The sequence below is a fragment of the Marmota monax genome, unplaced genomic scaffold (genome assembly GCF_021218885.2).
Source record: "Marmota monax isolate L192 unplaced genomic scaffold, Marmota_monax_Labrador192_F-V1.1 WCK01_AAM20220418_F8-fsc00147, whole genome shotgun sequence".
Classification (NCBI taxonomy): Eukaryota; Metazoa; Chordata; class Mammalia; order Rodentia; family Sciuridae; genus Marmota; species Marmota monax.
The window spans coordinates 2267194-2282296 of NW_026693552.1; the positions used below are offsets into that span (position 1 = coordinate 2267194).

Genomic DNA, 15103 nt, shown 5'->3' on the forward strand with positions numbered 1-15103 from the left:
AATAAAATCCTATGTAAATGTTTTACCAGAAGACATAAAAGAGTGGAAATGTACAGGTGGTTATCTTCTTTTATCAGGGCTTGAACTGAGGAGCACATATGCCATTTGGAATTTTTAAAAATTAATAAAGAATATTTAGAAAGCAAAAAAGATACATATTGCAGACCTGACCTCATGCTTCTTAATTTTTAAAATATACAAACTTGTAATAAATTACTCATTTTCTTGATGTAATTGTATTATGAAGAATATTAATTAAAAATAAAAGTGGGCATATTAATAGCTTATTTTAGAAGTTATTACATATGCCTTATCTACATAGACTTTTGATCTTTATTCTTGCTGTGACATCCATTTGATAATCCTTAGCAAAAGAAAGAAAAGTATCACACATTTATTCAATACCTCTCATATGTCTGCACTATATTAAGTGTTCTAAAATATTATTTTAGAGGTAAAGAACTAAAGCTACATGCTGTTTAGTTTTTCTATTATTCCTACACTTAGCAAGTACGGAGTCAACAACCATACAAAGATTCTGATCCTTCCTTCATCTCTCCTATTACTTCCCATGCAATTACTGTTTCATTTGTTTTCCATTCATATAACATCATTATGTTTCTCTCTACACATAATGAAAGTTCTATGCTACAGGAATTGTTTTCCTTCTTTCAAGTAGCAATTCCCAAATACAAAATTAACCCATGTTTAGAATCATGTCACCTTTCTCAACAAATGCACGAGAAACTATAAATGGCAACAAGTTGTATTAGCTTTGTTTTATGAAAATACAACCTAAGGTTAGAAAAGATAAATGACTTGTCCAGCAGCACATTCCAAATCTCGTAGAGTTAAAAATAGAATGGTGAGCAAGTTAAATGTTCTTTGGCTTTAGAGTCTAAAATATTATTTATAAGATGTCAGTGGTTCTCTGATTTTAGAACATGTTTATATAAATTTTATTTCTTGCCAGGACTAATAATGATTGTATGACATTAGTATATTTGACTTGTTGAAAATTGAATTTTTTCAAAATTCATTTATTTCAGACTGTCAGTCTTCAAAATCAGTTGACATGTCCTTTCAGTGGACATACTGTTAAATAATATACACCATTGAAGGGAAGACAAAAGTAGTTTTTAATTACATATTATTTGCACAGTTCATTGTGTAATGGAACTCTGCTAAATTTGACCATCTAGTAGACGAGATATTTTAAAAATAGTGAAACTGAATCCCTTCTTCCTACTAAATATAAAAATTAACTCAAAATGGGTGATAAGGGGAGTCACAAACCATGCAAGAACTAAAACTACAAATTCCTAGAAGAAAATTTAGTGGTAAATCTTTTACTTTGGATTAGGCAAATCCTTTCTAGAAACCGAAAACACTACCAAACAATAATAAGTAAATAAAAAAATAAAATTGACCCTCTTCAACATTATAAACTTTTGTGCTACAAATATTATCAGGAAAATGATGACAAACTATAGGATGGGAGAAAATTGTAAATAGTTTCTATGATAAGGAACTTGTGCCCAGGATATAAAAAAATACTAAAAACTCTATTAAAAATTAATTGAAAAGGGGTTGGGGATATAGCTCAGTTGGTAGAGTGCTTGCCTTGCATGCATAAGGCCCTGGGTTCAATCCCCAGGACCAATAATAATAATAATAATAATAATAATAATAATAATAATTGAAAGGGATGAATAAGCATCTCTCCAAAGAAGATAAACAGATGACTGATAAACACCTGAAAAGATGCTTACCATCACTAATTATTAAAACAAAACAGTAGAACCATGAGATCACATTTTATATTTGCTCACATTCAAATGGAAAAATGCATGGTATATGAATTATATCTGAATGAAACTGCTATTTTTTTTTGACCCAAAGACAACAATGATGGCTTTGATTGGCATGGCAACATTAAAGGTGATAGGAAAGTCTGATTATGGATACATTAGGGCAAATGATTGTGATATTGTTAACTTTTAACTATTAAAAATCTATAAAAATGGTGATTTCAAGTGGTTATTCTCAATATTCTGAAGATTCACTTATTCATGTTTTTGATGATAGTGCTGGGGAATGAAAATAATATTTGGAATAGAAGAATTAAAAAATGATGATGATTTCATCAGGTACAGTGGCGTGTCTCTAATCCCACAGGCTCTGGAGGCCAAGACAGGAAAATCGCAAGTTCAAAGCCAGCTTCAACAATTTAGTGAGGCACGTTGCAACTTGGCAAGACATTGTCTCTAAATAAAATATAAAAAATCGGCTGGGGATGTAGCTCAGTGGTTAAGCATTCCTGGGTTCAATCCCTGGTGTGTGTGTGTGTGTGTGTGTATGTATGTATGTATGTATATAGTCTATGTATATGTATGTATGTATGTATTTAGTGTTATTATGTGTTATAGTATCTGCCACTTTGATTTGATTGCTACATTTAATTTATCTTGTATTTCATTTAGTTAGTTGCTCTTCTAATGAGCTTCACCAATTTGGTAGTTTTGGGGTTTGTTTTTGAGGTCTCTCTGTGATATATATGTGTGTGTGTGTGTGTGTGTGTGTGTGTGTGTGTATATATATATATATATATATATATATATATATATATATATATATATGGTGATCTCATTTGCTAAAATCTGGAAGATTAGAAGTAATTTGAGTACTGGAATCAAGAGTTATTTTTAGGTATGCCAATTGCACAGAGACTAGAATATTACCAAGTACTATTCCAGTAAACAGTTACACACAGTCTGCTGGTTAGCAGAAAGTGGAAGAAATTATTCCCAGTGATAGAACTCAAGTGTAGTTCTTACCATAACTGAACAACATTTTTTTTTTGCTCTTACAGTAACATTCTACCTCCAGAAGCAGTCCATCTGTGCTGTCAAGTAGAAAAGGTGTGATCATGTTATGTGAATTGCTTCGTAGAATCACAAAGATAGGGATTTGAAAGTGGGCATGTACACTGGATCATTATTAGTCATTGAGTTTTGTCCAACATGAGTTCAAGTTTTTAAAAAGCATCTGCTTTCTAGGCTTTGAAAATTTCAAAAAAATATTAAACATTGTTTCTTTAGATGTACAGAGAAACAAATCTGGCTCTAAAGAAAAATTCAGGGACAACCAAATGACGGAAATTTTAAAAGTAATAAGGGATCAATATATGATATATAATACATATAATATATAATAGTTTTCAGAAGTGAAAGGTAAATGTCAGGATGAGTGTTAGAAATCATGAATTATGCTGTGGTAGAAAGAGAGAAAACCACCTTGTGAGATGGTGCAATCAGAAAGTGCTTGTGAAATATGTGATTTTCTGTGCTTCAAAAGAGAGCAAATTTGGACACATTGATGGGGAGAGACAGATAACCAAAGTTAGGGGAACCAAATATAATCGCAAGTGGAAAGGCCAAATTACATATCAGCTATTTAAGGATCATGAGTAAAAATTACTATCCAAAAGGCCTGTAATTCATGGAACCCAATATGCATTCAATTTTGTTGAATAAATGACCAATTTGAATGAAAAAGAGAGTCTAATCAATTGATCCTATGCTAAATGTGAAATAATAATAATGATAATGATATCAATTTATAGGTGCATATATATTTTTGTGGACATGATCAAAGGATATATTTTGCCATCTGTTGGTGGGACATCTACACTGAGTATTTTATGGGCTGGCTTTTATTACTGCAATATAGTTGTACATAATGGTTGGTTTTATTTTGACATAATCATACATGTATGGAATTGAACTTATTCCATTTTTGTCCCTGGTGACTCACTCCGCCCCCATTTTCCTTCACTTCTCCTCCCCCTATTCCCCTTTCTTTACTGGTTTATTTAATACTCATTTATTTATTTGTAATTGATGACTTGTAGATATACCCAGAGGTGGAAATTGTTGTGGTATATTGCACGTGCACGTAGAACATTTTGTCCAATCCATTCGGCTTTACCTCCCCTTTCTCCTCCCTCCATCTCAATCTCTTTCTACTATTTTGATTTTCCCTCTGTCTAAATGATGCCCAACCCACCTCCCTTTTACATAATTAGGACATTAGAAACATAAATATTTACTATCCACTATATCTTGTTCCATTGTTTCCTTTACTAGTGTGTAGTGGTTTTCTCTCTCTTTGGATTAATTTTTGCTTGAAATATACTTTGTCATATATAAGAATATCTGTTGCAGCTTTTTTTCCAGACCCCATTTACATTGAATACATTTTCCATCCTTTTACTTTCAGCTTCGAGGGTCTTTGCCTATGAGATGATTCGCTTTCAAACAGCAATAGTTGGATCTTGCTTTTTAATCTATTGTGCTAATCTATGTCTTTTAATCAGGGAGTTGAGACTGCTTGTATTTAGTGTTATTATGTGTTATGTGTTATGGTATCTGCCACTTTGATTTGATTGCTACATTTAATTTATCTTGGATTTCATTTAGTTAGTTGCTCTTCTAATGAGCTTCACCAATTTGGTAGTTTTGGGGTTTATTTTTGAGGTCTCTCTGTGTAATAATATCTATTAATATTCATTGTAGTGCTGGTTTAGTGGTTGTGAATTTTTTCAGTTATTCTTTTTCATGAAAAGTTTTTATTTCATCATAGATTCTGAAAGATAGCTTTGCTAGTTATAGAAATCTTGGCTGGCAATTGTTTTCTTTTAGAACTTGGGATCTCTCATTCCAGATACCTCCTCATTTTAGGAAATGAGTTTAGAAGTCAGAAATGATCCTTTATTGGTTTCTAAATGACCTGACCTTTTTCTTTTACACCTTATAATAGTCTTTCTTTGTTTTCTGTTTTAGGCTTTTGATTATGATGTGTCTTGGAGAAGTTCTTTTTTTAATCTTGCTATTTGAGGTTCTATATGAATCCTATATGTGGATGCCTATCTCATTTTAAAGGTGAGGAAAATTTTCTGCTGTTATCTCGCTGGAGATGTTCTTAATGCCTTTAGGTTTTATCTCCATGTTCTCTTCTATCCCAATGACTCTCAGGTTTTTGATGTTGTTGTTGTTGTTTGTTTTGTTTTGTTTTGGTTTTGATACCATTTTTTATTTAACTCTGGAGTACTTAACAGCTGACCCACGTCCCTAGCCCTTTTTTTAAAAAAAATATTTTATTTAGAGATGGTCTCTTTGAGTTGCTTAGAGCTTTGCTAAGTTGCTGAGGCTAGCTTTACACTCAAGATCCTGCTGCCTTATCCTCCTGAGCCACTGGGATTACAGGCATGTGCCACCATGCCAGGCTTAAGTTTGCTCTCTTGATATTGTCGCAAAGTCCTTGTATATTCAGATCATAGCCTGATTTTATTTTATTTTTCCTTTATTGTATGCAATATAGTCAAGTTCATGTACCCTTGTCTTCAAGGCCTGAAATATTAAATTCTGAAGTTCTATTGTATATGCATTTTTTTTCTGTTGATAATACCTTCAAGTGAATTTTAAATTTGATTTATTGTGTCTCTCATTTCTAGGAGTTTCCACTGGTTTCCTTTCCATATCTCTATTTCTTTATTAAAATGGTCTTTCACCTATTTTATTTGCCATCCTAATTCATCCTTAGATTTTCTTTTAGTCCATAAACATTTTAATAATTTTTTTATATTCTTTCACTGAAATTTCATCTACTCCTTTCTTGAGGGATTATGAATATGGAGGAGACAATTTTGAGATCCTCTTTTATATATGTGTCCTTTGGTTTATAGTTATATTTTTTGTTCTAGGGACTTCTCTCTGTTTTTGTTGTATAAGTAGATGTCCCAGAGTGGAATATAAGGTTCCCCTATAGCTGATTCTACGTGGTTTGGGGTTTCTGACTCTCAAATGTGTTGAAATATTGTTCAGGCTCAAGTGAGGGCAGATCATGTGTGATGTGAAGTTTGCTGTTAATTTGCTGAGTTGAATTTGTTGTTTAGCAGCAGGATCCCTCCATGAACTTAAATTGTCTCAATCACATTCCAGTACCTATTAGAGAAAGGGGGTGTAAGGAACAGCAATATTGCAACCAATGTACACGTTATAGTAAATGTCTGTTGTTTGACATCTTTAATTACCACCTGTAGAGGAATGGTAGCATCGGTATTTAACATTAGCACCAAAAACAAGCAACCATGAACTGGTTCAGACAATAAACACCAGGTGTATACTAGATCATCTACTATATTAATAATCACAACAATATGAATGGGATATGAAATTATAGCTCCTTAAGCAAAAAGGGAATGTATGGTAGGAAGGTAAGAGAGAGTTTGAAATATTTTTAAAAAATGAACAAAGACAAACAGGAGATAGGGAGCAGATGATGACTATAAAGATAGAAGACTAAAAGTAACTAAAAGTAATAAAATAAAGAAAGCAAGAAAGAAGGAGCAGGGAAGTTTGGCTATTGGTGAGAGAAGAGAGTGAAGAATTTGTAATAAGAGAAACAAAAAACAAGGTAAAAACAAATATAAGATCAAAGCAAGTCAAATTCACATAAAATTTTATTCTACCAACATCAAACAAAGGCTAAATAATAAATGAGTGAAGAAGAGAGCAACTAAAGTGAAATAAAAACTATATGAATATATTTATATATTTTCAAACCTGTCAGCAAGAACACACAGATATACATACACATAATCACACAGAATGGAAATAACTTTAAAAAAACTAAAAAGGAATAGAATAAAATAAATTAAAACAGGAAAATAAATATTCAGTTTAAAAATAGGAAAAGGTGGAAAAAATTTTTTAATCCTTTTTTTTTTTTTTAATTCGACATTCTGGCTGGGCGTGATGGTACAAACCTATAATCCCAGCAAGTTGGGAGGCTGAGGCAGGAGAATTGCAAGTTCAAAGCCAGCCTCAGCAGATTAGGAGGCACTTAGTAACTCAGGGAGACCCTGTCTCTAAATAAAATCTAACAGAGGGCTGGAGATGTGGCTCAGTGGTTGAGTTCTCCTGGGGTCAATCCCCTGTACAAAAAAAAAAAAAAATGACACAATATTCTACAGTTACAGAATGACTTCTCTTCATTCATGTAAACTTTAATATACTAAGTATATAGAATTAATAACAACCAACAATAAAAATTTCTATGATTAAAGTGTTAAATGGCAAAACTTACTTTTACTCAACTATATTGAGAAAGTTTGTCTTTTTTATATACATATGACAATCGAGTGTATTTTGACATACATACATGGAGTATAATCCATTTTATTTAGGATCCCATTCATATGGTTGTACAGTATGTAGAAGTACATTGGCTATGTATTTATCTATGAGCAAAGGAAACTGAGGTCTGATTCTACTCTTTTTCCTGTTCCCATTCACCCCCTCCCTTCCCTCCATTCCCTTCATTTGTCTTTGTCTAAACCAATGAACTTCTACTTTTCCCCTCCTCACCCTCTCTTGTTGTGGGTTAGCATCCATATATCAGAGAGAACATTCAGCCTTTGGTTTTAGGGAATAGATTATTTCACTTAGCATAATAATCTCCAGTTCCATCCTTTTACCAGCAAATGACATAATTTCATTTTTCTTTATTGCTGAGTAGTATTCCATTCTGTATGTATAACACATTTTCTTTATCCATTAATTTGTGGAAGGGCACCTAGATTTGTTCTGTAGTTTAGCTACTATGAATTGAATTGCTGTAAACATTGATGCGGTTGCATCATTATAGTATGCTGATTTTTAGTCCTTTGGGTATAAACCGAGGAGTAGGATAACTGGGTCAAATGGTGATTCTATTCCATGTTTTCTGAGGAATCTCCATATTGTTTTCCAGAACGGTTGAGTTTACCTTTTTTCCCCACATCCTTGCCAACTCTTATTGTTACTTGTATTCTTGGAATAAAGATAGAATCTCAGTGTGTTTTTAATTTGCATTTCTCTAGCAATGTTAAATGTTTTTTTTTTTTTCATATTTTTTGACCATTGGTATTTCTTTTGTGAAGTGCCTGTTCAGTTTCTTTGAATAATAAGAAAAAAAAACCAAATTCTTAATGAGAAATAAAGAGATTGTTTCCACTGAAGCTGTCAAAACTGGTGGCAAGGGTGAATATACATTGCTTATGCTTTTGTGCCATTCTTTGTATTTATTTTTGGGTTTTGTAATATTTGTTGCTGGATTGGATGCTGTTAAGTTCCATGTCATTGTGTTTATTACCAAGCTGTCAGCTATTAAGACCAGAAAGCTCTCAACTTCCTGTTTACCAGTACAGGATGGTATAGACTGGGGAGAGCTGCCAAGGGGTATACTCCTGTAGTGGGATTGTTTCAGATTTGGAAATTCTAGTAACTGTGGTTTGATCTTGGCTGACTTTGGGAACTCTGTAAGTGGATATTTGAGATTTGATCCATACCTCCTGTTGCTGGGTAGATGCAAATTTTGCTGAATATCTGGGTCTCAGGGGCCTCCCCAAAATTCTACTTGCAGAGTGAGTAGTCTAAACCTTAATAGACTTCACATAGTCCACCCCCAGGAATGTGAATTACTGAGGATTATACCTGAGTGCAAAGGCACCTGTTTGATCCATTACTGGAGTCTTTTCACATGTTTTTATGGAGCATCAGCAATAAAGGGGACTCTCTGTCTTTGATATCCCCAGCCTATACTACCCCTGACAAAGTCCTCTCTACACCGGTTTAAATAGTGCTGGTCCAGGCACACTCTGGACCCCAAAACAGGTGACTGCTGGGTCAAACTGGACACTCCCTTCATGAGTTCACAATCTCTAACCTCTTCTTGCTGCCACACCGCCACCCCCAAATAATTCCCACCATCGTAACTTGGATACCCATGAGACTCTCCATGTGTTGGCCAAGTGATTTGAATCCCTTTTTACCCTGTAACTTCCCCCATGGTCTCTGGGTCAATTAAGATCAGTCCCCCTCTCTGTTTCACAGGTTCCTAAGCCAATTTTACTTTCTGTGCTTTCCTTCCCTTTGGCAGTGAGCTGGTAGTGCTCACTTCACTGTGAGCCATGCTAGTGTGTCTCTTAAGATATTATGTTCAAAATTTCTGATTTTCCATATCTCTATAATTAATTTGCTGTTCAATATTGGATGTCAGTGAATTCCCTTAGTCGTCCACCTCATGAGGAGCACTTGTCCCACTTTAGAAATTCTGAGCTGAAGAACTGCTGGGGAATGCACCCTTCCTCTCATCTGCCATCTTCTCTCTGTCATCCAATTCTACTATCAGTTTAAATGGATCCTTAAGCTCTGACCATCAATTCTCTCTAAGTTTTTGGGTTGTCAGCATGCTTAATTACATTATGGTCTGGATTATATCTGTGTCATAGGCAATCATCTTCCTGCAGGTATTCTCCTGTTACATTAATGGATTTGAAGTGTTTTTATATTTTCCTATATATCTTCTGGATACATTTACACACTTAGGTACAGATTTTGTTGGATATAATTCCTCTGTCTTAGAAGTTTAAATTCTCCATGTCATCCATGCTCAGTATATGAGGTAGTAAACACATTTTGCCTAAGGCTTCTGTATGCCATCCTTAAAAGTTTCTCCTGTGACTTATTGGGCTGTAATTCTATTGTTAATATTCTTTTCAGACTAAGAGAAACAGTAAATCCAAAACAGACATACACATTTTACCACTTCAACTTTTAGACTCATTTATTTTCTTGTGAAGATAAAATATTTCTTCATTGGGATATTTTTTTCTACGTGTCAAAGAGATTGTTAGTCTTTCTTACTTGATTCTTTAATTGAATCAAGGAGATATTTCCCACTGGTATTTAATGATATAAAAATAAAATTATTTTTTACATCTATATATTTTATTATAATGGGAATCTATATTCCTCTTTTCGTGTATTAATTTTAGTTATCTATCAGTTTAACATCAGAAAATTCAATAGAAAATGTATGTTTTGTTACTACTGATACATTTCTTTTACATATAAATATGAAATACAGAAATTCAGAAAGGAGCATTTTAAAACAGCTGTTACATAAGTACTAGTCCTGAGGAGGCTCAGCCTTGAGCTGGATGGACCTCACATACTGCCCATGTACAATATGGGATGCTTTGAGTGCTTTGACAATGATTATTAAACTCAACTGGTGAGGAAGTATTTCCATATTTTAACTAGTTCACCTGAACTAGAGTAACTCTGAACCATCGATAAAATTATTTACATCAGGTCTTTTCCAGATACATTTTTATAAGAAGAAGTCTGTTTTTACCTACAAGCTAAGAGATATAATCAAATACATTGGAAGGGGAAACATAGAACCTCCAAAAACACATTGCCTACATCACAGATGAATGATCAGTGGTCCTGGAACCAGTGATATCACCTTATTATGTAGGTCATTTTGTGGTGAGATCCTGGTTGGGCCTTACTTCCCTTTACTTCTGCCTTAGACTAATTGTCCAGGATTCTCGTACAATTTGTGAGCTAAGAATTACTCGTTCTTTTCTGTTTAAGTGAATCAGATTTAATTTCTTTGGTTTCCAGCTCAGGATACCATTGAAGAATCTGGTAAAAGGACTAAATTTCTGAAATTGATACACCCTAACATGTAGAACCGAGTTGCTGAATGAATGAATTATTCCTGGGTAGAAAATGGAAGAAAACAAACAAAAATACAGTATTTGGTTAATTTATGACTTGTATGTTTAAAATAAAAGGAATATCTTAAGGGACTTCTTAGAAAAATATCAGAATATTGCAGTGTGTAGATTAATTCTTACAACTATTATTACATGTTTTCAAAAAAGAGACAAGTTTTAAGTTTCTAACGACATAAGAAATAAAAAAAGATAATTTTTACAGTCAATGCATTTCCACACAAATTGACTGAAAGATTAATAATTTAATTCTTTGCATTATAGAAAATATATTAAAATCCAAACTTAAGTTATGATATTCTGAGGAGGAGAGGTAGAAGAATTCTTACAGAATAAGATTAGGCAAAATATAAATCTGTATTCTTACACCTCTTGCAAATATCTGGGTAAGACTGTGGTTTCAGGTTTGGCAGCATATTGCTTATTAAAAAATAATGATTAGGAGATACCAACTGACTGACTATTCCCAGCCCCTGAAATTCTTATTTAATTAATTTATCTTAGACAGTGGTTAGAAGGTTATTTTTGAAAAAGTTTCCTAAGTAATTTTTCTAGTAGAGAGAAGTTTCTCTCTATTTGAAGAAGTCTCTGGAATATAGCCTGGAGGATACTCCAGGTTTTGATTTATCTCAATTTAAAACCATTAGTTTGTGACCTCAGGAATAGTTAGTGCACCAAGTCTTGCAGCAAGGCAACAGGAATTCCTACCTCCAAAACCAAGAATAAATGTGATCTCGTGTGTTTACTAGCCAACAAAATAAACTCATAGCAAATATATTGGACGTCCATTAAAGTTTTAACATTACTACATTGGAATAAATATACATGTCCCAGTCAAAAACCTGGGATATTTCATCTTAACACCATTCCCAGTTCCCTACATTTACACTACAATGAAGAAACCTGGTAAAGCTTTGAGCTCTTCTGAGTGGGAAAGCTTCATGGTGCCTGTTCCAGATATGGCCACAGAGGAGAACAGAACAGGATGTTCATCACAGACGCCAGGAAGCTAGACCAAGAGAGTCCAATACGTGTATGTCCTGTGAAATATTCTGCATTATTTTCCATGTTTTTTTTTTTCTCTTTTGGATGTTATTTTGTTGTTGTCATTGTCATTATTTTCCTATTCTGTAGCCAAGAATGCATATTTCAGCCAGCTTGCTGTGCTGTGAGGGTCTGCCTCCAAACTTGACAGATATCACAACAGTATCTACCTGGCCTTTGAACTAGATGTAGTGACTCAACTTGTCTCCTGTTTGGTAAGAGGTTAAAAAGTTTAAGTGAAGAATGGATATTTTCAAAATTTATATATGGGAAAGAAGCTGTGCTAACTTTGGCTGCTAATATAAGATACTAACTTTTTCAAATTAAAGAACATACATATCATCTGACAGTTGAACTTGGACTAGCAGGTAGGCCTGAATGGTCTACATGCCCTGTCTTTCTTTGTAATAATTGCCTTAGGAAAAGGGTATGTGACCTAATTCTGACTAATTCAACTCTTTCAGACAGCACTATTTTTCACTCTTACAAAACACACAGTACTAAACCAACAAATCTTAAAAACTACACAGTCTCTGGATTAATATACACCAATAAATTTCCTACTATTTAAGGAAGTTTGGGTTAGATATTTTTTAACTCCTATTTAAAGCAACAAATGGACATAAGGACCTAGCATGGGCAAAGGCACAGAAGCAAAATGTTATCAGTGAGCTGGGAGTATCAAATTTGTTCGTTGTTTTCTGTTTTGCAATCTGTGATACAGATCATATTATGATGGACCAGAAAAATTAATAAGGGTCAAATCACAGAGAATGTCTTATTCTTTGTTAAATATTTGCTAATGCTCATCCACTTGGAAATATAGTGCCATCAAAATATTTTAGAAATCCAACATGGAAGGATTGGAATTCAGATACTTATGGAATAGAACAAAGAATGAAAATGAAAAACACAAGATGGAAGCAAAGCCATCTAGTGGAGCCTATTACAGTAGTTCAAAGTAGTTCAGAGAATAAATATTGAAGAAGAGAGCTATTACTGTACATGCACACACACTTGCTAAAGTAATGTTTGTATAATGTGATTGTGTTGTCTCTCAAAATAGAGCATTCATTTATGTACTTTATGAAGTTCAGCTAAGGAGAAATCCAAATCAACAAACTGAGGTGAATTTAAATTGCTTTCTTATTAAATGACATTTTTAGTTGCCTCATACTAAAAAATGGTATCAGAATCCCCAATATGGACTATCACAATGATCTTAAAACATTGAAAATATAAAAGCACATTGATGTAATTTTTAAGAACACCATTCTGTTAATGTTTTGTCAAAGTACTTTTCAAAAATATAGCATAGGATCCATCATCAAACATTTCTACTGGGGGGCATGAGGTTTGGCTGTACCCCTTCTTTGCACAGCAGTTAATTTTATTTCTCTCAGAATGTTGTATCCAACTCTACAGGTAATGACATGTGAAATGCACATCACTTCCTGCAGAAGGAAGGGAAAAAGGATATGGCCAAATGAGAAAAGTGTAATCTCTATTTCCTACTTAAGCTTGCTGAATTACCCTAGATAAATTGTTGTATCTTGGATTTCTTCTTACAATTCTATTCCTTAATTATATGACTGTTATGATTATAGAAGGAAAAAAAAGAAACAAATTTTGAATCAAATGTACTTAGGTTTTCTTTGAAATTTATGAAATATTGTTTTACTTCCTCTGGTTAGATTTTCCCATATATAAAGTGTGGCTCAATGTTCTGTATTCTTATTCTTGCCTTGAGCCAAGTAGGTATTTACTAAAGGTAAATGTTACTTTTAAAAATCATTATATGTACTCTAACTATAATGACTAGAGAGCTAGAGATGAGGTGTTTTCTAAGTAAATCCAAGTAAATAACTTGACCACAATTTTCAGTGTGTCTCTTACATGCTGCAACACAAAGTCTTTGTGTTTTCACATTTCTGGATCCTTGGATGCATTTCACCTAACGAAGAATTTGTTGTCCATAGTGATTAGGGGACCAGATCAAGTCTCTATAAACCACTCTCCCCCCACAATGTGATTTACTTATAGTACAAATAGTACCGTTTCAGCAGTAAATGACCATGATTTATTGACAATATGTTTCTTTTAGTTTATATTTTAGATGTCTAGGTCAACCAAGGGCCTTATTAGAGAGTGGATTGGTGCCAGCATTCTAAGGACAGATCCAGCAGAGAACTGTCTGACAAAAGGCCAGAAGAAGCAGGGAGGGCTATAGATCAAGAGGGAAGAAGAACACAGCAGGGAGGACACTGATGGAAGTTATGTCAGGAAGTAGAGGAGATTCAATCTGAGCAGGGGGCAGGGGTATGAAAGCAGGGGTGAGTTCAAAAGTTGAAGCAGCCTTTTCATGGTTCACACAATATTGACTTAGTGATTTTGTGTTATCTAACAAACTGCTACAATTCAGAAATGGTTTGCTCATCACTTTTCACCACTGCTGAGTTACCTCAGTTGGTACTTTGGACTTAATTTTTCCCCCCTGTCTTTAACTGCCCATATTTTACCCTGTTTTCTTATTATTTTGACAAAAAATTAATATTGCATCCCACCCCTCCAACTTTCACTCCAATCCTTACAGGGTGAGATTTATCATATTGAAATTATTTGCCAGAACTAGTTATTCTTGTTACAGCAACTTTCTTGACATCAATTAATACAGCTCATACTGGATTTAAAAATAGCCCTAAATTTGTTGCTTATTAGATTTGGTACTTTTGTTAATTTATGCCCCATTTGAAAAAATGAGTCTGTAGTATGTACTGCACAGTCATATACTATATGTATATTTCTGTGTGTTCTGGCCTGCCTGTATATTTGTTTGAAAGATAGAAATCCAGATGTTCTCTTTCCAGTATGTAAGAACAGTAACAAATGTCTGCCATTTGATTTAATAGCTAAATCTTCTGTTACTAATAGGTCATCTTTTTTTTTTATTGAATCTTTCTCTGCAGGCATCAATATTTTTCCAGAACTTTCTGAAATGGGATGGAACTACATTTTTAAATGCCTCTTTGCTTCATTTATACATATGTATGTATTTGTCTAGAGTTCCACCGACTCACTTTTGGTGATTGTTTTGATCACAACCTGACTGAGCTATATCTGAGAAAAAGCAGGAAAGAGTCATAAACTGCTATCACACATATCGATGCTGAGTTGAGGGAAAAAATAATCATTTTCATACTTTTAGAATGTAAACGGATTATTCTGTCTCAAGATCTACATGCAAAATTTAATGTACTCACCCATTGTTCCAGAGGCGAGATAATAGATATAAAAAGCAGACTTTAGGTTGGGAAATATTTGAGTTAAAACATCACACTTAAGAGCTATGTGACATTTTTTTAAGGCAAGTTTCTAATCTATATAAGCCCTAGTATTTTTTAAGCAATAATATGGCAGTAACATTTTACT

At 33.7% G+C, this 15103-nt stretch overlaps 1 protein-coding gene across 1 annotated transcript in view; it reads left to right on the plus strand.

The window, feature by feature from the left end:
* Cnbd1 (cyclic nucleotide binding domain containing 1) overlaps nucleotides 1-15103 on the plus strand; it is a 403883-nt gene that overhangs the window by 333830 nt on the left and 54950 nt on the right. Inside the window, exon 11 of the mRNA XM_046458653.1 lies at nucleotides 14806-14811. Coding sequence (XP_046314609.1) covers nucleotides 14806-14811 — 6 coding nt within the window. The remainder of the gene's footprint in view (nucleotides 1-14805; nucleotides 14812-15103) is intronic.